Here is a 20,628-nt window from a genome sequence, read left to right as displayed (position 1 = left end):
ATCTTTCCTCATCCGCAGTTTATGTGCATTCTTCAGCATATTGTGTTTTACGTTATTATATATATGTAAATTATTATTATTATTTTACGTAATTATTACTATTTGTATCTGATTGTGTGGTTTCCTGAGTTATATTCTAAAGATGTTTTCTGTGTTATACTGTTTATTTTATTCACTTTTATTTCCAACCGAACAGCGGTCTGGCTGTTTTTAAATACGTCTCTAAATAAATGCTGAGTTTTAATTTAATAAACCGTGACTTAGCGAAGTTCCCCCATACCAGTGCTTCTTCAGCTTCTACGGACTGAACAATCAAAATGCCCCCCCCCCACTGTGGGTTAATGAACATTCACCCACACTTAATTTAACCCCTCCCATATGGTCACTTCTGAGAAGGTGCCTACTTGACCCCTGTGACCCCTTGCCCTATGGTCCTACACTAAACCCCAGCCCCCCCCCACCACCACCATCCCCACCACCACCCCCCCCCCCCGCGGTCTTAACAAGCGAGTGAAAGAGATACAGGATTAGAGGAGGGGGAGCATGGCTAAAACAGGCCGTGTGTATGTGTGTGCGTGTGTGTGTGTGTGTGCGTATGTTTGTGTGTGTTCCTCCTGTGATGCCGTATTTGTTCTGCCTCTTTAGAGACTTCATGACCCCGGGCGGGTGGGTGGGCGACGTGGAGTGAGCATGCGGCGGCGGGGGGGGGGGGGGGCGGGGGGGGGGGGTGGGGGGGGTTGTTTGCTGAGTTTTAATTAGTAGGAGTAATCACAGAGATTAACGTGAAGGACGTCCAGGAGAGGATAATAAAGCGCCTTTTGGGTGTGTGTAGTCTGTGTATGTGTGTGTCTGTGTGTGTGTGTGTGTGTGTGTGTGTGGGTGTGTGTGTGTGTGTGTGTGTGTGTGTGTGTGTGTGTGTGTGCGTGCGTGCGTGCGTGCATATGTTTGTGTGTATGTTTGCGACTGTGAGTGTGTGTGTGTGTGTGTGTGTGTGTGTGTGTGTGTGTGTGTGTGTGTGTGTGTGTGTGTGTGTGCATGCGTGCTTGTGTGTGTATGTGTGTGTGAGTTAGTGTGTATGTGTGTGGGGGGGGGGGGGGTTCTTTGGGTGCTCAGTCAGTCCTCAAGGAGTCAGAGCCTCCAGTAAACCTCTACAGGAGAGACCCAACGCGACATCTCTCTGTTAGCGACAGAAACACGCCGAGAGTGATTACGACCTGCGACGTCACTTCACACGATGCTACACGGTGTTCAGGAGCTGGAACCCTGCCTCTATTAGGGTGTTGACGCCCGGGGAAGGGGCAGGGGCACTCGTCAGGTCGAGAGGCAGGGTCAGGCACTCGGTCTGGCTGTGTGCGTGCATCGGAGCCACAGCACACACACACGCAGGTTGAGTTGCTTTCGACGTATTGATGGGAATTTCATAACATGCCTTGGAGAAACATGTGGGACTCGTGTGTTAACCCGAGACTGTGTTTGTGGGAGAGGAGGTCCGTTTCCATGGCAGCTCTTGGCAGGTTGACTGGTATTAGATCTTGGCTGGGCCTGGGGAACAGCATTAGCGGCACGAGCCATCGTTGGATTCATATCTGGGAGGAGAAGCGTGTTTGCCTCTCAGTAGGCATGGCTTGCGTAAGAATATATATCTTTGTGTTTCGTTATTTATCTGTTGCTTGACTTTGATACTCCTGTCTATGAGCATACAACATATATGAACGTTTTTTTACATCATTTGTTTGTTTTTTATTCACGTATTTCTTTGAACTTTCTAATTCCGTCCATGAGCATACCATCTAACATCACTGACATTTTAACAATTTGCTAGCAGCACTGAAGAACTCTCACACAACAATGAACCGCAGATTAAAACACTTTAAAACGTACACAAACACTCACACACACACACACACACACACACACACATACACACACAGACACACACACACACACACACGCACGCACATGCACACACACAAACACACACACACACACACACACACACACACACACACACACACACACACACACACACACACACACACACACACACACACACACACACACATACACACACACACACACACACACACACACACACACACACACATACACATATGAGCAGCCTCAGGCAGCCCCCCCCACACACACACACACACACGTTGGAGGGGTGCTGAAAGAGGCGGAAAAGCTGGGCTGAGAGGGGCCCAGCGGGACCACACTACCAGAGACTAATGCCGCTGCCAGGCCCTGCTGAGGGAGAACATGAAGACAGCCACGTAGGGTGAATCAAAGGCCACGATGTCTATAAGAACACTGCGTTGGCATGACTCTCTGCTGTGCGGATGCAGTGTGTTTTGCGGTCGGGGGAAAAAGAAAATTAAAAAAGGCAGCCAACGATTGACAGATTTGAAAAAAGGCTGTGTTCGAAGAAATGACTGATGATTTAACACTTTATTTTTTCTACAAGGTGTCCAGATGTGTTTGCTTTGTTTGGTAGGGAAACGTGGAAGCTGTGTTCTGCATTGTTGGAAATGAGCATCATTCGAATAAGGGTTGACCATGGGAAATGCAATTGAACTTTAAGCAATCTTATTTTTTTGAGTTTCTGTAAAACCAACCCCTGCATGAATAGAAGAGATGACTTTGGGACGTTGTTGATGGTATTTTATGTGATCAGCGTGAAGGTAGCTCATCGATTTGAGCACGTTTATGTAACTCAAACAAAGCAATGAATGCCCCTCATTCGCTCGCTAACATAATGACTCCTAGGCAGATGGTGAGGGGCAGTTTGGGCCTGAATGTCCCGCAGAAAGACACCTCTCTCTCCTTTATGTACCTCCCGCCGCCCAGAGCCAACTTATTGAAGCCTGCCACCTCCACTTGCCAAACGACGGTCTATATATTCAAGAGATTCATAAAAGGGTCAAACTAAAATAGTCAGTAGAAAGTCCCACAGAGACCTGGAGGAGACAATGGCCTCAAAGTGTGGTTTCCTTGACGACTGCCAGCACAGAGACAAATAACAAAGGGCCTCGCCCCAAGATACGCCGTTACTGGTATATTGGAATAAAAGTGTGTGTCTGTTGGTATAAATGAGTATTTGTTTCTGTGTGTGTGTGTGTGTGTGTGTGTGTGTGTGTGTGTGTGTGTGTGTGTGTGTGTGTGTGTGTGTGTGTGTGTGCGCGCGCGCGCGCGTGTGTGTGTGTGTGTGTGTGTGTGTGTGTGTGTGTGTGTGTGTGTGTATGTGTGTGTGTTTGTATGTGCGCTTCTAAATGTGTGCATGTGTATGTGTGCGTGTGGGTAAAGGGAGTGTGTCTCCCTTTAGAACTGTTGAATTAAAAAAAGATTTATGAACCCTGTTGGGACTGGTGTTAAGTTAAACCAAATATGGGGAATTTATTATTTTATGCCACGTCATTGTAATTCGCATTGTATGTCTGTGTTTGCGTGTGTGTGTATGTGTGTGTGTGTGTGTGTGTATGTGTGTGTGTGTGTGTGTGTGTGTGTGTGTGTGTGTGTGTGTGTGTGTGTGTGTGTGTGTGTGTGTGTGTGTGTGTGTGTGTGTGTGCGTGCGTGTGTGTATGTGTGTTAGTGTGTCTGTATGTCTGTGTATCTGCCTGTTTGTTTTGTACAAGTGTTAATACAATAGTACAATATAATAAAATATCTATATATGAATGAATCTATTTGTATGATGTATGCATGCATTTGTTTTTATGCCTTCTATGCTTTATGTATTCTTATTGTCAATATTTTCCTGTTACGTAAAGCCCGTTAATACAAGACATTTGCTCTGAAAAATAAAAAAACAGTGAGGACGTAATGAAGTTATGAGATGGAATATTAAATAACTAAAAGTAGGGAACAAGCATGATTTGTGATATATCCCTAAAGAGGCGTCCATCACGAAATCCCTCGTTGTAGAAGCTCTGGTGATTAGGTATGGCTACGCCCTGTGGGCTCCTCGTGTGTCCCCCACTCAGTCAGTCCTTCGCTGTATGTGTACGCGTGGGTCCAAGTGTACACGTGGTAACGTCGCCCTGCATGAGGGCCGCTGTTTACTTTGGCGGGGGTTGGGCGCTACCCTGGGAAAATATACATTTCCAATTCCCCAGACATTTCTTTCATACTTTGATTCTTTTGGTTCATATCAGTTCATTCACTCACACGTGACGACGGCGAGGAAATCCAGCTGCCCCCCTCAGATTTGGGATTTCAAGCAGGACCGGGTGTGTTGCATATTGAAATAGTAAAATTATTAAACGTGAATAAATTCCGGAGGAGAGCTTTATCATAATGAGTGCAATTCGAATTGTAGTATTTGAATTGTACAAATGATCTGTTGTAATATTTGTTATAAAAAAAGGTTAATTAAAGAATACAGTAGACATTAAATGAAAGTACAACCTTAGGGTTTGTATTGGCTCAGATGTAGAACATCTGAATGTGGACACAGTCGGTTTCACATATTGCACTTCGATCTAGTTATGGTTCAATCCGAAGTGAGGTATAGAAACATACGTAAAATGAATCATGATGATGAAATAACATAAATGCTATGGAATGATATGGCATGAATCCCGAATTTCTTGTCCGGTAATTGTTGTGAGGATAGAGTAGTATCAGCCCCCCCCCCCCCCCCCCCCCCCCCCCCCCCGGTTCTCTTGACGTCACCACTGAATCTCGGCAATCAAATAGTCGAACTGGGGTGGAGAATTGGGTGGAGAACACTTTCCTTCTCCACCTATCACTCTTGATAACTATTTTCTGTGTCGTCCATATTTATCACAGATTCGGACACTAGTGTTCGGAAGCACCTGTCTAAGGGAGATGGTGGATATATGAAGATGTACTGAAGATGCTAAAAACATCTCTCACTCAAACTGATAACTGAACACATAACGCAGCAGTACATTTCTAATAAAAAGTACTAAACGAAAAAAGATTTCCTCAGACCTCAGTTAAGTTATGTGCACATGACGTGGTGTAAGCCACTACAATACACCAATGCAACCAATACAAAGTGGTCTTCTTTAGATGAATGCAGCGGGGATTTGAATAACAAGATAGTACTAGTTGCTATTTCGGAGAAACAAAGCACGACAAGTTCAGTCGTATTGCCTGAGCGTTCTCCATCCAACCAGAAAAATAGACCTCAAAATGATGACATTGACTGGCAGTTCCTCAGGGCTCTTGCTTTGACATGTGCTCCTCACCTATCTCCCACTATCCATCTAGCTCCACTCATTTCTTGCATGCTTGGTCAATAAGCAGGGATGTGTCGTTTGAACTGTGTTGTGTGTTTGTGCAGCGATGCATTGGACACACTGCATGTTAGCATTGAGTTCTGATTAACAATTCTGCATATGAACCTGGATCTGGCTTTTGAGAAATAAAGACTACAAAGCAATACATATATTGTGGTACTTATTATTATTAAGTATGCTGCTTTCCTGCACCTCAAGCTCTTGCAGCCAGTCGGATGGTGTATGATCTAGCTTTTCTCTTATTTAAAGATTATTTATGGCGCAAATTTGAAAAGTTTAAAGTGCTTTGCTACAGCAACATCAAATAGGATGTGTAAAACATTATAAAAATGTATGGATAAAACTGAATAGAATATATAAAGCGAGAGAAAAGATAGACAGCTAAAGAATCGAATATAGATAATGTTAAAAAAAAAGTTTATCAATAAAACATGAAAAATCTAGAGGGAATGCACAGCAATCAACAACCTTTTATGATCCATTCAAAAGCATATATATGTATTATATAAACTCTATGTTATATAATGTATATTAGATTGGTTGAATGAGCCCCCGTCCTGACCTTTTTGCTTAAAAAACTGTACTATCTAACAATATTCCTGGGATGATAAAACAATGGGCATCCAAACAACAACAAAAAAGCCCCCCCCCCCCCCACGTCATTCAGCCATCACTGCTTACTCTGAAGACACCTCCCTCGAAGTCCCCATTAACTGTTGGATCATTTCACATGATTTTCTTCCTCATAAAGTGAACTTTGGCAGCTTGAGCAAACAGCCCATTGATAGTTCAAAAAGTAATGGCAATTTGACCGTGCAATTTGACTTGAGGTGTGTGTGTGTGTGTGTGTGTGTGTGTGTGTGTGTGTGTGTGTGTGTGTGTGTGTGTGTGTGTGTGTGTGTGTGTGTGTGTGAGTGTGTGTGTGTGTGTGTGTGTGTGTGTGTGTGTGTGTGTGTGTGTGTGCCCGTGCGTGCCCGTGCGTGCGTGTGTGTGAAAGACTAAATTATGGGCCTCCAAATGTATGAGTTGGAATTTCTCATCTTGAAAAAGTTATTGCTGATTAATTGTAGTGCAAATCTCGTGCTTTAAATTGTGAAGATTTATTATGCTGAATGATTTGCGACGGACACTGGAAGACATCTCTCAAATGAATAAGACGCAGCTGCGAAATAATCTACAGCAAAAAAGCGAAGCATAAACCGAATAAAGGATAAAGATGTGCTTTTTTGACAGTGTTCTCTTATAGGCGAAAAAGCTGATTATCTATTTATTGTCAACATCTATCCATTTAAATTGCAATTAGACCTCCTAAACATATAACACGAGAGCACACATTAATTAATACTGTTCATTTCCCAAATGTGTGTAGCCGATCATGACGTTTTAAATATCTTTAATAGCTTCCCTTAATGTTGATCCTTTTTTTATTCACAATCAATTCATAATAAAACAAAACAATAAAACGATTGTTTTTAAAGACTATAGGACTAAAAGCCACGAAAAATGCTAGGAAATTAAAGGAAACCGTCTCTAAACGAGGCGCCGAATTTAAGTCAAAATTCATCTTAAATAAGCATAAAGGGAGTGGGGGAAAAGGTGTGTGTGTGGACCTTACTGTTGGTAGTCCACCTTGCAGTAGAGCTTCGTGTCTTTGAAGTAGCACGTGTTGTTGAGCGGCCGGCGGCACACGGCGCACTGTAGGCACTGCTCGTGCCACGACGCGCCGTCCACGCGCATGAGGAAGCGCTCCGAGATGCTCCGATGGCAGCCCGCGCACCGGGCCGGGGCAGGGCTCTGGTGCTCTGGAGGAGGAAGGAAATCACGATATACTTACTACTGACGATAAAATAAATAGATAATATAATCATAATAATAGTGAAATAATAGGCCTAATAACAATTATAATTAATAATCATAATAATAATAGCCTAATAATAATAATAATAAGGATGATGAAGATGCTCATAGTAGGCTAATAGTTTTAATATTTTTTATTATTATTTTTTTATTAATATTTCTCTTGAGGCCTTACATCCATTCAAAGTAGTTTGAATGAACTAATTACATAAGTTTTCATTTTAACCCCTGAGAGTGAGAATAATTCCCAATTAATAGATTAAAAATAGCAGAGGCTCATGCAGGTTTAATAGGCCTATTAACTCACCGATCTTCACGTTCACAGCCAGGGCTCCGGTTCTTAAAGGGTCGCTCATCAGCGGGCCAGCAGCATCCTCTGCAGCCGAGGAGCGCGTCTCTGGAAGTCCTACGGCAGTATCCATGAGAGCGGACGGTAACTCGGATTAAACCACACACTGGATCCCCTGACTATAACATGGATCCAACTGGACAAAAAGTCAGCAATTTATATAAATCGAACCCCCCAGAAATACAGACCTCGCTGAAGGCTGCTCAACAACACGCCTGTTTGTAAATAGCAGAACCTATATTTCACAAAAATTGGTTCCTATTTTTTTTTCTCCATACAAATGTGTTCTTAATTCTATCCGAGGTTATGTTGCCGGGAAAAAAAATGGAATCGAAAAACCAAGTGAAAAGGTTCGGTAACACTAAAACGTGTGTCCCATATCTGGATGGTACTCCATCAGAAGGATCAGTTGAGCTGTGATCGAATGAGAAGACGCCGAGCGCTCGGCTCTTCACTCCCACAGCCCGGTCCTACGTCACAGGGCCCGCCTGTTAATTGGAAGCGAAGGGTCCCGCCTCCCCGCGCGAGAGAAAGTCTCACAAATGGGTTTAAAATTAAATAAATAAGCAAATTGTTCAGGGGCAAACTATTGCATGCTTGTTGGTTTTGTGAAACATATTTAATTAATTACAAAATGTCAATTTGTTCATGAACACACATTTTTAAGCGTTCAAAATTTCAAAAAGATCGATGTTGATCAAAGTTGAAGCGATGATGCTTAAGCAATTCGATTGACATGATAGTATGTGAACACGAGGTTGGTAAATAGGTCTGCATCATGTCGAGGCGTGACCTATAATAAGGGATTGAGCCATTGTAGTAACGATCGCAATGAAGGACAACTGTTCTTGCCCGTCACAGAGATGCGAGACAGCGATAGAGTGAAGATCTAGATTGCCTAGTAAACCAGGAAAGTGCAGGAAAGATTGTGCACTTCAAGCCTATCTTCTGCAGGAATCTCCCCGCAAATGTCCTTGAGACGGGACAGAAATGTGTGCCTGGATGTCTGTCACTGAAATTAGTGTAAAGTTGAGTGTCATCTGCATCTAAATGTCCCATTCCTATGACAATGAATAGAATGAGATGACAGAATAGAAATGACGTGTAGGCCTTCTAGTGCTTGCAGGTTAAGTGCTTAAGTTCCATGCGTTTAACATTTTCAACATTCATAGTGTATCATTCTAATGTAGCCTACATGATTGGATACCGGCCTTGTAAGATACTGCATCGTCCACAAGCGTTAGGAATATGGACCACAGGAAAAGTGTTGCTTAGACCTAATCCACAGTACTTCAAAGTGTGATTCAGAGTTTGAATACTTTTTTTCCCCCAAAGCCTGTTATTCAACAGACTCGACAATGTGTAAATCCACCATACACCACAAGAAGCCACACATTTGTCCACGGCAACCTCTTGGAAACAGTAGCAAAGCAAAGGCGGGCCTTTTATCTTGAATGGGCTTTTAGACTTTCCTCGGCTCGACCACAAAAAGACCGTTAACTTTTTTAACGTGTTTTGTTGCACACGTGGATTACAATCAATTAGTCGAGTTTGAAGAGGCCTGTTCTCTGGCAGCACATGCTGAAAACGGGAACGTTTGTAAGATGTGGGACATCTAAGGCATATGGAAAAACAAACATGATGCCGTCTTAAAAGAGTTTTTTTATGGTGGCACCAGGCAACTGTTCCACAACAAACAGCTGTTTGCTAAAGTACAAATAATCAGTGATTTGGAAACAGTTGAAAGTATTCATTAAAAAAAGAACTGAAAGAACATAGAGAATATAAAGTGTTGAATAAATAAAATATATATAATGGCTAATATAACCTACTATTTAGTAATTTACCTCCTTATCAGAAGTAAAATGGACAGGTTCCAGGTATTTTCAGTAAACTGGATCTAGGCCCGCCCAGAGTTCGACTTTATTACACCTGATCAAAATAAATTAAGTCAAAGTAAATCTCTGAGAAATAGCCAATTCTACATTCTATCTCAGATTGATAAATATGTTGATTTCACAGATTCTCAAATGTCTTAAATAACTTTCTCAGTGAGATACTGGTTGTTACATGAGTCCAGGGTTGAACCAGATAGCCTAGTTTCTGTGTGCAATACAAACTGCTGTTTCATTGGTAAAGCTGACCATGCCGGTCCGGATCTGTTTTCAGGTTGATGTCCTGCATTTTCAAAGTTCAAACCATGCACATTACAATTTTCAAATGTGTTAATCAAAAACATTGCACCTTTGCAAGTTGCACGATTGAACCCTGAAGATGAGAAATGAAATACATCAGACTTGCAAACCTAAAAAATATGATTTGGACTTGTTTACTGGAAGAAGCATAACAGAAACAGACACAAAGTTGCATGAGGAACTGGTTGTTGCATGGTTGTTTCTTTGTCTTAAAGAGTAGTGTGTGGTCCACGGAGGAGCGGTCCAAAGATCCAAATGGCGTAGTTTCCACTGTTGTTCCATCACCCATCAGATAGTAAATGAACTGCTGCCTTAATAAAGCGTTAACTAACCTGGGTCCTCTCAAAGCGCTTTAAAATCAGCGCCTACATTCACCCATTCGTACACACATTCACACAGAGCGTTGCAGTCCACCTTGCGGGGAAACAGCCAGCTCGTCAGGAGCAGTTAGGGTTGGATGTCTTGCTCAGGGACATCTCGACAATTAGCCCGGAGGAAGCGGGGATTGAACCAGCAACCTCTTACACCCTGAACCACTACCACCCCCCAAATCATTTGTGGACCCCTGATTTAAGGGAAGCTGCTGGATGGCAAATTTTCGCATGATTGTAATGGCCATAATAACCAATCTGTAAATTGGTTCAGAGTTTGTTAAGTGGGATGACCCCCTGCCACACACAAAGTCACAATAACTTTGAACACAACACCACGTTTTCTGATGTTTACTGACTGTTGTATGCACGACACAGGCTCCAAAGCAGTGATGGGCCACACAGATTGGCCCATGTGTCTCATATTAAGCCCTGGCGTTAACACAGCCTTAACCTCATGTGGATGACAACAGAGACAAGTGAGCCTTGCAAGCAATTACACTTAGTGCTACATTTATTCAATGTTATGTTCTTTTTACATGAAATCAATATAATAAACTCATTGCATTATCTGTATGCTTTGAAAAAAAAAAAAAAAACACACACACCACAGATCTATAAAAAGGACGGATATATTCTGGAATCGCATTCAAGAATAAGAGACTAATGAGGAGCTGATGTGTTAATGGTTGTTAATTCGGATATACAGTATTAACATGAGTGAACAACTTTTCACCACGATGACTTGCCGAATTTGACAACCAACGTTTGGAAACTAAACACATATGCAGGAGATCCCAAACCATCTTGCGTGTAACTCAAGTGCTTCAATGACTTGATAGCTACGCAGTCAAACAGTAGAAACAAACATACGTTTGATTACACTGTTTATTTTGTTCAATCATGGGTTGCTTATGTGGGACCAAATGTTCACAATACTGAGAGGCCTGAGAAAATAGTTGAGGAAAGTGGTTAAACAATTCAGTTAAAAAAGGTAAAAACAAAAGTTTGAAAAAACCTAACGAGACAATGTGGCTGTAGTTGGTAGTTAGCCTTGATCGTGATCCCTTTCTGCATAAGATTGAGGTGATTGATTCGATTCCTTTCATACTAAAATAACACATCTGCAAGAAAGGGGGAGAATAATCGAAAGATATTAAACTATCTATTCAAAAGCTTTGTGAAGATCAGAACATCAGTGGATTATAACTTTAAAAAAGTATTAGATCAGAAGAAATGGTTAGCTGCATTTTCTCCTAAAATATGAGGTTAACCCTAAAACCTTTTAGCATTTGAAACCTTTATGACACAACTCATGCCAACTGTGGTATTTACAGCAAATACTTAAAAGACATGAGTTTTATTTGTTGAAAGTAGGGCTCAGTTTAAAAGTGATACTAAGTAACTTCTTGAGCAGTTCAGGATGAAAAAGAAACTTTGCTAATATGAAAACAAAACAATACAAGACTTCTTAAATACTATGTAACAGCATTTGAGTAAAAAATAATACATTTAGCTAAGCACAAAGTGCAGTGATAACAGTTAAAATGCCAGAAATAACATTAGTATATACTTGAGGAGAGATAGTGGTATTTGTAGTCCAACAATCAGAACATGAAAGGCTAACTTTTACAGTACTTGTGGTTCTGGTCTCTGATCCAAAGAGCCATCTTAAACCACATAGAGGGACAGGATATTCACAGGTGACAGGTGTGACACACACACACACACACACACACACACACACACACACACACACACACACACACACACACACACACACACACACACACACACACACACACACACACACACACACACACACACACACACACACACCAGTTAAAAAACAAAAATAAAACGACAAGATTGTTCTGTTTGTTTTTCACCCACAAAGACAGGACCTGTCCACTGGGGTCTTGGGAGTACTGGGAGTAGACTGCGGACAAACCAGTAGGAACGTTGTGAGTTGAGAAAAAAATAAAAATAAAAGAGCATCGTTCACAACATTCCACCTTGTTGAAGGGCCGAAGGCAAGAAGGCGTTCCTTCAAAGTCAGACATAAAACCATAACAAATAAAAAAACAACAAAGAAAATGACATTTTAAAAGTCCTGGACAGTTCCTGGAGCAGCCAAACACATGAGCCCGTCCGTTAAGAAGCCCAAAGTCAAGTTCTCAATGGTACGGATAGTGGCAGTGGGACCTACGATATCACATCTCAAGACATACAAATTAAACACACAAAGATGTAACGGCTGCTTCTCCTCTTCTCACGATAGCAACTCTCCATGTTGTTCTTCCACTGTACAGCGTCGACCCCCTCCACCACGCCTAGTCAGGAGCCAAGTCCGAGGGTGATATTGTAGTGTGTGTGCGTGTGTGCGTGTGTGTGTGTGTGGGGGGGGGGGGGTCTTCAGGCCTCAGAGCTCAGTGGGGTCCGAGTGGGGCTGGGTGGGAGGCGAGCGGCCGCACTGTGCTCCGTGCGGAAGCTGTAGTCGTACTGAACACAACACCCATCACACAGGGTTACACAAGGTTAGGACCAGCACATCGCCAATCCTCAACACAACGGTGGATTATGGGCAATGACACTGTTACGTAATCACACTGCAGGCACAATGGTGCCATGGCAACACAACATAACCAACTGAATTGTGGATTATATGTTAAAAATGCTTCACTTAATATGGACATCGCACTGCCATCACCACAGCGCTTTGAACATGCTGAAGACACTACTGTGTAGATGAGATTATCAACACGGTATGATATAAACCCATAAAAACAACAATCTATTTATTTTATTTTAATTTATGGGCAGTGTGGAGATGATTTTAGACGTTGAACCTTATTTTGTTCACGCTCATATTTTCCAATATTAAGTTAATATTGGGAAAGTGTAGCAGTGTGGGCAGAGTGCTGAACAGAATTACGCTCAATGAGAGCCTCTAGTGGACAGACGAAGGCATCACAAGATCTCGTAGAACATTGAGAAGTGCAATAGCCCACTCAACACAGCACAATCAATCATGAGTCTATGTATTGTTATCTGATTAAATCAACTACATAGAACTGATGTGTCTCAGAGGAGGACGTCTGTGTGGCCCAGCCAAGGTGTTCCCAACCGTTCTCGACTTGAGGCCTACTTCAACATCTCATAATCGTTCGCTTCTCTTGGCCGACACGAAATACAGTATTTTGGAAGCTTACCGTAACCCAATTCTCAAAAGGAGCCATACCATACCATGTTACCGACATGTATTTACCTATAAATATTACAGTACTGTTGCATTGACCAGAAAAATACCATAAATTAAAAAACAAAAAGGCTTGGGAATGGCCTAGTGCCATTGCATTGTGGGTAATGTAGTAAATGTACTCACTTCTTTCTCAATCTCAGCCAGAGATTTGATTGTAATGCCCATCAGATCTACCTGCTGCAGCTGAGGATAGGAGTATATTCAGTTTGGCAGAGAATAACTAATCTCATTTCAATCCATTCAGGTTTAAAGTTCAGGTTTAACTTCTTCTCTGCTTTTCAACTTCACAATCAAAATAATAATACGTGGATATGAGAAAAGCCCAAAACCTTACATCTGATGAGGTGCAGGCAAACTTCTCAGAGATCACGAAAGGAACGCCATCCATTGCTGAGAACACAGGGAAGAGACGGGGGCAACTTTAGTAAAACATCAGTGATCATCGATGGCACTGGTTAAAGGTTTCAATGGAGACCGCGACTGACCAGAGATGGCATAAAGGTTAGAGTTCTGGTGCTCATAGTCGGGCCGTGTGGTGTTTTTCCCTCGGAAGCTGGCTGGGAGTGTCATGGATATATGCCTATATTAGGAGAAGAAAATGCATAAGTTATACAACGCTTTTGGATCATACATCATCTGTTGGGAAAGGGTCTTGTATCTTGAAGCCTATAAAAGGTTCAACTGATGACTTGATAAATTGATGAATGTTCTCATGGTTTATCCAGGAAGTAGAAGCCGCTATAGTTGTAAAGAGTTGCACAGCTGTATCGACTAGGGCCCAAAAAGGAAATTCTGATTAGACTTAAATAGGTAAAAAGGAAGTAGCTAAATGATAAACTTCCCCTTTCTTATCCCCAAGGGTCACACATGCAGCAAGAAACAGTCCACACAAGATGTCGAGATATGACTTATAAGCTAGTAGCAAAAGGTTGTGCAACTATCCAGCACTTAATGTTTTACTCTGAGAATTGTCATCAAATCCTAGAAAGGTGCAGATTTCTTAATACTTTTTCCTCTGCTATTATGAAAGATATAGCCATTGAGATCACAAGGAAGTGAACCATGCTCCGTTACATTCTCATTTATGGTTGTCATCCAAACAACTCACTTAACACTAGAGCTTTGCTCCGCTAGACCGCAGCAGTCACTGCAGAGCCCCTGAGGTGACTCTGAGTCTCAGTTTCATGGATCACTTTGCCAAAAAATATCCCTGGGTGTGTTGTTCACCCGATCCACCATGTGACCTCAGGCGCTCCGGGGGACAGAACACACACACACACACGCGCACACACACACACGCGTTTAACTGGCCAAGTGGGGAGAGAAAGGCCTTCCACCTGCTCTCTCTCCAACTACACCAAGTAGATGTTAGTTAGTTAGCCTCCCTCCCTCCCTCTTTCTCTCTCAAACAGTAACGCGTGTCCCTGCGATGTTGTTGTTTTTGCTATTCACTCTTCATACAATCGACCCAGTAAAAAACTATCATCTCCAGCATGTTCATCTAAAGTAAATGACCTTAATTCAAAGTAACAGTCTCAAAAAGGGCTTCACAGACCACATCGTATAATCCCCCCCCCCCCCCCAAACCCTCTTTGGAATTGAAAGAAGAAACAAGTGATGGAACATATTAAGAGGAGCACACATGGAGGCAGACCCTTGTATATATCAATAAAGCCCATCACTGGTAGCCAATCCTACTTGAGCATTGGAGCAGCAGGGGTGGAGGCTGTGGAGGCTGTGGTGGTGTTGGTGGTGTTCTGGCTGTTGTTGGCCAGCGGGGTCTGGGAAGAGTCGAGGGTCCGAGGGACGTTCCCCATGCGGTACCAGATTCCCATGTTGTTCAATTCTCTGTTGAAAAAATACAACACCACAAGAGGCTCGTAAATGAGCGACCAAAAGCCACTTCTTAAAAGAACCACTCTTCCCTCGGAAAATGTAGTAAACTCAGTCCACTTTGGGACTTGTGGAGCTTGAAGGATGTTCAGTGGATACACAGCTGCCAGCTGAATTAAAAAGGGAGAGGTGAACCTATCTGAACATCTAAGAGTGTTCAAATATTTATTAGAATCAATATTTAACACCTTAAGCATCTGAGAGCAAGGATAATGATGGACCCAGATGTAACTGTCTGGTGGGAGTCATCAATGTTTCAGTAGATACAGTGTGTTTCGGAAGATTTCACACATTTTGCGGACCATCAATATGCAATATATACTTCGACATTTAAATGCGCAAGTGAGAAAACTGTCATAGTGAACCAGTACATCAATCTTTTTCTGTATTTTGTAAACAAACAGTTCATTTCGAACTGAAATCCAAAACAACTTTTGGCAACACACAGCACCAATGAAACTAGTTTCTGACAGAACATCAATAACTCAAAACCTGCTTAGAGAGAGCTGGGGCTATTGCGTCTGGAGCTTACCCTATGAAGGTGTACTGTGGAGGGGCCTGCCTGGATCGCCCCAGGATACGAATATCACAGATGGCTGCCTCTGTCGAGTCCCGGGGGATGAACTTGATGCAGAGTCGCCTCTTCCGGAAGGCCTGCTCCTCTGTGGAACAGAAAACGATTAGAGAGATTCAGAAAATGAAATGAACACAACTACATAAACACAAACAAAAAATAACTGCAGTTTTGTCATTGTTTGTTGTGAAAATGTACATTACAGTTTATTAGCGGACGTAAATGGTAAACTGAATGTCGATCCTATATAGAATCAGATTAGATATTAGTGGGACTAAGGGAGTGGCACGCCTGTAATTGATAGCGTAAACATGGGCATGTGATCATTTGGCTCTTGGGAATGTTTTCAGTGTGTAATGTAACCTGGCGTTACTTACCAGAAACGACCTTGTTTCTAAATTTACTACATGATTTATAACAACCAGGAGTAGGTTAATTCAACATTACAAAACAGTCTTTTAGGCGGTCTGTGGTATAAACATAATCTGATGTCTGTATGGGCGGGACCGGATTAGATTTACTCACGCGTGTCTACCGTTTCCTGGATAGGGATGAAGCCGACGGGTAGAGTGTCTTTGATGTCAATCAGCTTCATGTCCACGAGCACGTTACCCAGATGGCTCTGCAGACAGGTGCAACACCAAGGAAGAAACCACACTCCATGAGACCTTGTACAGTAAACATGGCACAATGCCTTTCTGCCGTTCACAAGAAGTCTACGTTAAGAATGGAGAAAAAGTCACCATTACTTTGACTTTTTGTTGTTGGGTACTTGCGCATTATAGGACTTAGATAAAGAACGTTTTAACATTAGCTAGCAATAATGGCCTTTTCTAATCATGTGATATTTGGTGTTGTTATAATACTTTTTATAATATTGTTGCCGTCAGATAGAAACCTTGGATCTCCATAAGTCGTCTTTTAATTTTATTTTAAATCAATGCCATTTGTCATGTCTGTGTGTGCATTAACCAATATTTAACCAATGAAAAGTATTAAAAAGAGCTTGTGACTAAATCTCGTCACTCCATTGGATCCTCAAACTGTCATCTGAACCTCCCAGCTCCACTTCACTCCACTGTAGAAGAATGCTCAGCAGTAGGGGGCCGTTGTTGGGAGACAGTCGCTTGCTTGTTTGCAATGCAAGAGCGGCAATGCAAAGCTAAATAAAGCACTGGTTGTTTGAATAACTACAACCTATTCTTACTCAAGAAACCCCAAGTCTTTAATGCCTAATGTTTTATGTGTTTGAGGCCTGAGAGATTGGAGCGGAGATGAGTGCAGGCAATCCTCTGTAGAATGGAGTGCTGTTTATTCTGGCACTTATTCTTTATAACAAGAGATTTTGGCCAAATGTCTTCAACGACAGGAAAAACTGAGCGCACACATTGCTTCAACAAAGGTTGCAACCAGAAAGTAGATGATAACCTAATGCGATGCACCTAGTCGCTCAAATGCTGCTGTTCAATCAAAGGAGAACCAACACGTATCTTGACATTTTGGGTAAGGTAGAAATATAGACGCATGCCGGTATCTGACCATATAAGGAGACAATACTATCTTAAAAAAAAAACTGAAAAAAAACACTGCCTTTCCCCCCACTAACATTTTAAGGCTGTTCCGGTCGATCGGCCAATGATTGTTGAAGGTCAATAATGTTTGGATATTTGCATCAAATTTAATAACGTTTTCACATTATGTACAAGGCCACGTTCTTTTAGATTCTGGTGCAATTTGTCTTTATCCCTCACCTTATTATAAAACATTGTAGCATATTAGGTAGCATAGATATGACCTTTAAGGTTCATGCGAAATGCGGTTGACAATTATCATATGTTATCACATGCTATCATATGAAATAACATTAATATCATACGTGATAGAGATGTTGCGAAACTTACATTTTCTTTGGAGAAAACTCTGGTGAAGCAAAGGTAGCGCGTCACCTTGGACTTAAACAGACCATCTTTCCAAAGGTCTGCATCCAGCCCATCTGTCGTAGTGGAAACCTATGGGCAAGATTAGTCTGGTCATAAGTCACATCATGTTCAAATGCTATTCAATAGACGTCTAGAAGGAGATTCGTATGGGTGTCGTCAAGTTTCACATTGCCAGATGGCGGAACCAGGTATCAATATAGATGTTTTAAATATATGATCAAAATCTAATGGTATCTATGGTATCTTTTGGTCAGCAAGGCAGACCAGGTATGTTTGTGAGCATGGATATTATTCAACACGTTAAGGTGACAGCATCATCATTTATACAGGATATTAATCTTGAGATGGTGCTGCTTGACATGTACCACACTCACCACATCATAGCCGGTGGGAGCCCTGTTCCGGGATGCCACTACACCAACCCCAGTGATGGGGTCCATGGGCATCTCTGGCAAGGCATCAGAGAGTTCCCGAACTTCAGGCATCTTACAACAGTTCTGACAAGAACACAGATTAACAAGATTAGAATTCAGACAGACTGGCAAGAGACAATAACACCAATGGAAAGCTGTGGCTTAGCACAACTGCCTGTGCTCTACGCAAATTAGTATCTGTGCTGGGAACTCCAATGTGGTGAGGAGCCTTTAAAAGCTAAATACGAACTTAAATTGGCAAGTCTCTATGTAAGGGGATGATAGCTAAAAGTGAGTAACGGGGTTAGAGAGTGCAGCACATTCCGTCTTTTGTGAATCATGTTACCTATAAGCAAGCAGCCGCCTACGTCAGTGCAATAAAACACGCTCGCTTCATTTCAAATTAAATTCAGGTTGAATTAGTTCGTTGACAACATACAACTGTATCATTTACAGCGAAATGCAATAACGTTACATACCAGTGAATGGCGAAGCATAACGATCTATTAACAAAATCCTCATCGAAACACCAAAGGCGTTATCAAACACACTATGCTGTATGAAGAACTGATCGTATATCGTTCTTCAGCGGGTGTTGTCTAACCGACGGTTATGTGGTTTAGCATTTACTATCTTCTTTATTCACCACCACAACAAGGCGCTCCGACGGAAGCCGTCTCGTCAGGTTTACCAATGTTGGTCAATATCAATGTTTTCAAAGGCATGTCAACAATCGCCATCCCTGTATACGAACATAATAAACATTTGAATTCCCAAATAAATCAGTTTATCACTCAATAAAATATCTTACTCGCGAGGCAGTGTTCCGCCGTTTAATACAAAGGCAGCTTTTCATTCCCAGCGCAGGCCGCGGTGTGCTCTGAGGGTGCTGCAGGATAGTGGCAGGACCCTACGAGCGGCGGAGGCAGCCTACCATACCAGCTAGCACCTAGCTGCTACATGCACCTAGCGACGAGCTAAAGGCGTTCTTACCCGTCTCCGTGGTTATTTTAACGAGTTGCTTTATGGAAATTTAGTCCCTTCGATTTTGTCGTTGTTATTTAAAACAGGAACAGCGAGAACCAGTGCATTTCCCCCGATTTTCAGGCCTGTAGCCTTGTTCAGCTGGCGTTTTAAGGGGACACCATTTGCGATGAAGACCCCGGACTGGAACGTATTCCTACTGCCCCCTATACGTGCAGTTAGTTATGTGATTAAAGAACAAAACCATTAAAGTTGAATTAAATAATGCATGGTGCATAAATATTTCATGACGCTTTAATCGTAGACATACAGGGCGTAAACTGGCAGGCTTGTATGTTGTCATAGAAGGTTTTTTAACATGTATTTAAATTATGTTTTTTCTTGTTCAATATTTCTTGTTTGCAGCAAAGACTTTGGCAATACAACTCTGTAATATGAAGCTCTTAATTGAAAATGCTGTAACTGCCACGCAAAACGACAATGCAATTCTTTAAAATGCATGAATGACTGACTTATATTACAGATCAATAACATTATAAAGCATTTATGATAGAGCTTTTTTTAATGTGCAATTTTAGTTGATTTAATAACTGTAATGTAAATAAGACCATAACAAAAAACAACATACAATAACGAGGGACAGTGATAAAAAATAATAATAATACAGACCTTTTTATCGAATGCATAACATGAGTCATGTTCTGCAGATTATATATGAATTAATCAAAATACCACATGCTGAGGTTTCAGAGGACATTAATGTTGCACCCACCTTTCTGTTCTGCAGCCTTCTGATGATGAGCTTCTTAAAGACACATCTCTTTGTGGGAGAAAACATGCATCATATTCTTTGAATGTAAATGTAGGATTTGTATTCCAAACCATGCTTCGTCGGAATTTAGTGAACATCTGGCTTCTACTTGTTGCTGTTGCTGTTGGTTCAGGCAAAGGCCTGGCAGGATAGAGGGTGCAGAATTTGCCTGCACCCTCTAGCCACCCTTTATCTACCTGCTAAACCTTCCTCTTCTAAATGTCTGGAGTCAGGAATATTGTTTGTCTTTGCAATCAATAAGTGGACAGGGGAAATCTATTTTGATCGAAAGCTACTCATGAATTGTTTTTTGTGAAATACTATTTGTGAATTAGCATTATTAATTACTATTTAAATTCAGAAGTAATATGTATTCCAACTTCTGAAAAGTTTATTTGACTGTTTTCCAGCTTCAGAATTTGATTTCTAAATTTAACTCCCATTCTAAACCTGCAGTCTGAAAACATTTCTCAATAGCAGCCTCTAGTGGCTACAGTTATAGATTTATCATTTTTTTTAATTTCAATGAATGGACATATTAGTGGACGGGGTCGGGCACGTTTAATTCTGGAAGAAGTTTCTATAATATACATTATTCAAGGAAAAAATATCTGCAATAGAATATTTATATAGTGATCGCATTTTTTTAGGGGGGGTCTTATTAATATATTTCCTGCACATTAATGTAGCTTTACAAATTCCTGTGTGCCATGAA

General features: G+C 41.7%; 2 protein-coding genes across 4 annotated transcripts in view; both read right to left on the bottom strand.

The window, feature by feature from the left end:
- The window catches only part of LOC132454847 (LIM homeobox transcription factor 1-beta-like), a 14,563-nt gene extending 7,020 nt beyond the window's left edge, over nt 1-7,543 (bottom strand). The window contains exons 1-2 of the mRNA XM_060048397.1: nt 7,429-7,543; nt 6,880-7,066 (exon numbers count right to left, since the gene is read on the bottom strand). Coding sequence (XP_059904380.1) covers nt 6,880-7,066; nt 7,429-7,543 — 302 coding nt within the window. The remainder of the gene's footprint in view (nt 1-6,879; nt 7,067-7,428) is intronic.
- Nucleotides 7,544-10,527: 2,984 nt separating this feature from the next.
- Nucleotides 10,528-19,323, bottom strand: mvb12ba (multivesicular body subunit 12Ba). Of its 3 annotated transcripts, none has more exons than XM_060049964.1 (10): nt 19,112-19,323; nt 18,080-18,202; nt 17,667-17,774; nt 16,291-16,387; nt 15,724-15,853; nt 14,997-15,146; nt 13,784-13,878; nt 13,633-13,688; nt 13,422-13,481; nt 10,528-12,538 (listed from the first exon to the last, which is right to left on the bottom strand). In XM_060049964.1, exons 2-10 carry the CDS (start codon nt 18,188-18,190, stop codon nt 12,452-12,454), a joined length of 894 nt encoding a protein of 297 aa, XP_059905947.1. In that variant the 5' UTR covers nt 18,191-18,202; nt 19,112-19,323; the 3' UTR covers nt 10,528-12,451. The 3 variants fall into 3 exon arrangements, with proteins under 3 accessions (XP_059905947.1, XP_059905944.1, XP_059905946.1); XM_060049961.1 differs by lacking the exon at nt 19,112-19,323 and adding an exon at nt 18,930-19,088; XM_060049963.1 differs by lacking the exon at nt 19,112-19,323 and adding an exon at nt 18,598-18,846.
- Between the last annotated feature and the right edge of the window lie 1,305 nt (nt 19,324-20,628).

Source organism: Gadus macrocephalus, chromosome 4 (genome assembly GCF_031168955.1).
Source record: "Gadus macrocephalus chromosome 4, ASM3116895v1".
Lineage (NCBI taxonomy): Eukaryota > Metazoa > Chordata > Actinopteri > Gadiformes > Gadidae > Gadus > Gadus macrocephalus.
The sequence above is the reverse complement of the archived record's forward strand: the minus strand, read 5'-3'. Positions and strand labels throughout refer to the sequence as shown.

What these genes read in the sequence shown, in the direction of transcription:
- mvb12ba (XM_060049961.1), bottom strand. Translation starts at nt 18,974, where the DNA reads ATGAAAAGCTGCCTTTGTATTAAACGGCGGAACACTGCCTCGCGA. An exon ending in GGCGGAACACTGCCTCGCGA is followed by an intron (nt 18,203 to 18,929) that starts GTAAGATATTTT and finishes TGTTCTTGTCAG; the next exon opens with AACTGTTGTAAGATGCCTGA. An exon ending in TGGCTGAGATTGAGAAAGAA is followed by an intron (nt 12,539 to 13,421) that starts GTGAGTACATTT and finishes TGTTGTGTTCAG; the next exon opens with TACGACTACAGCTTCCGCAC.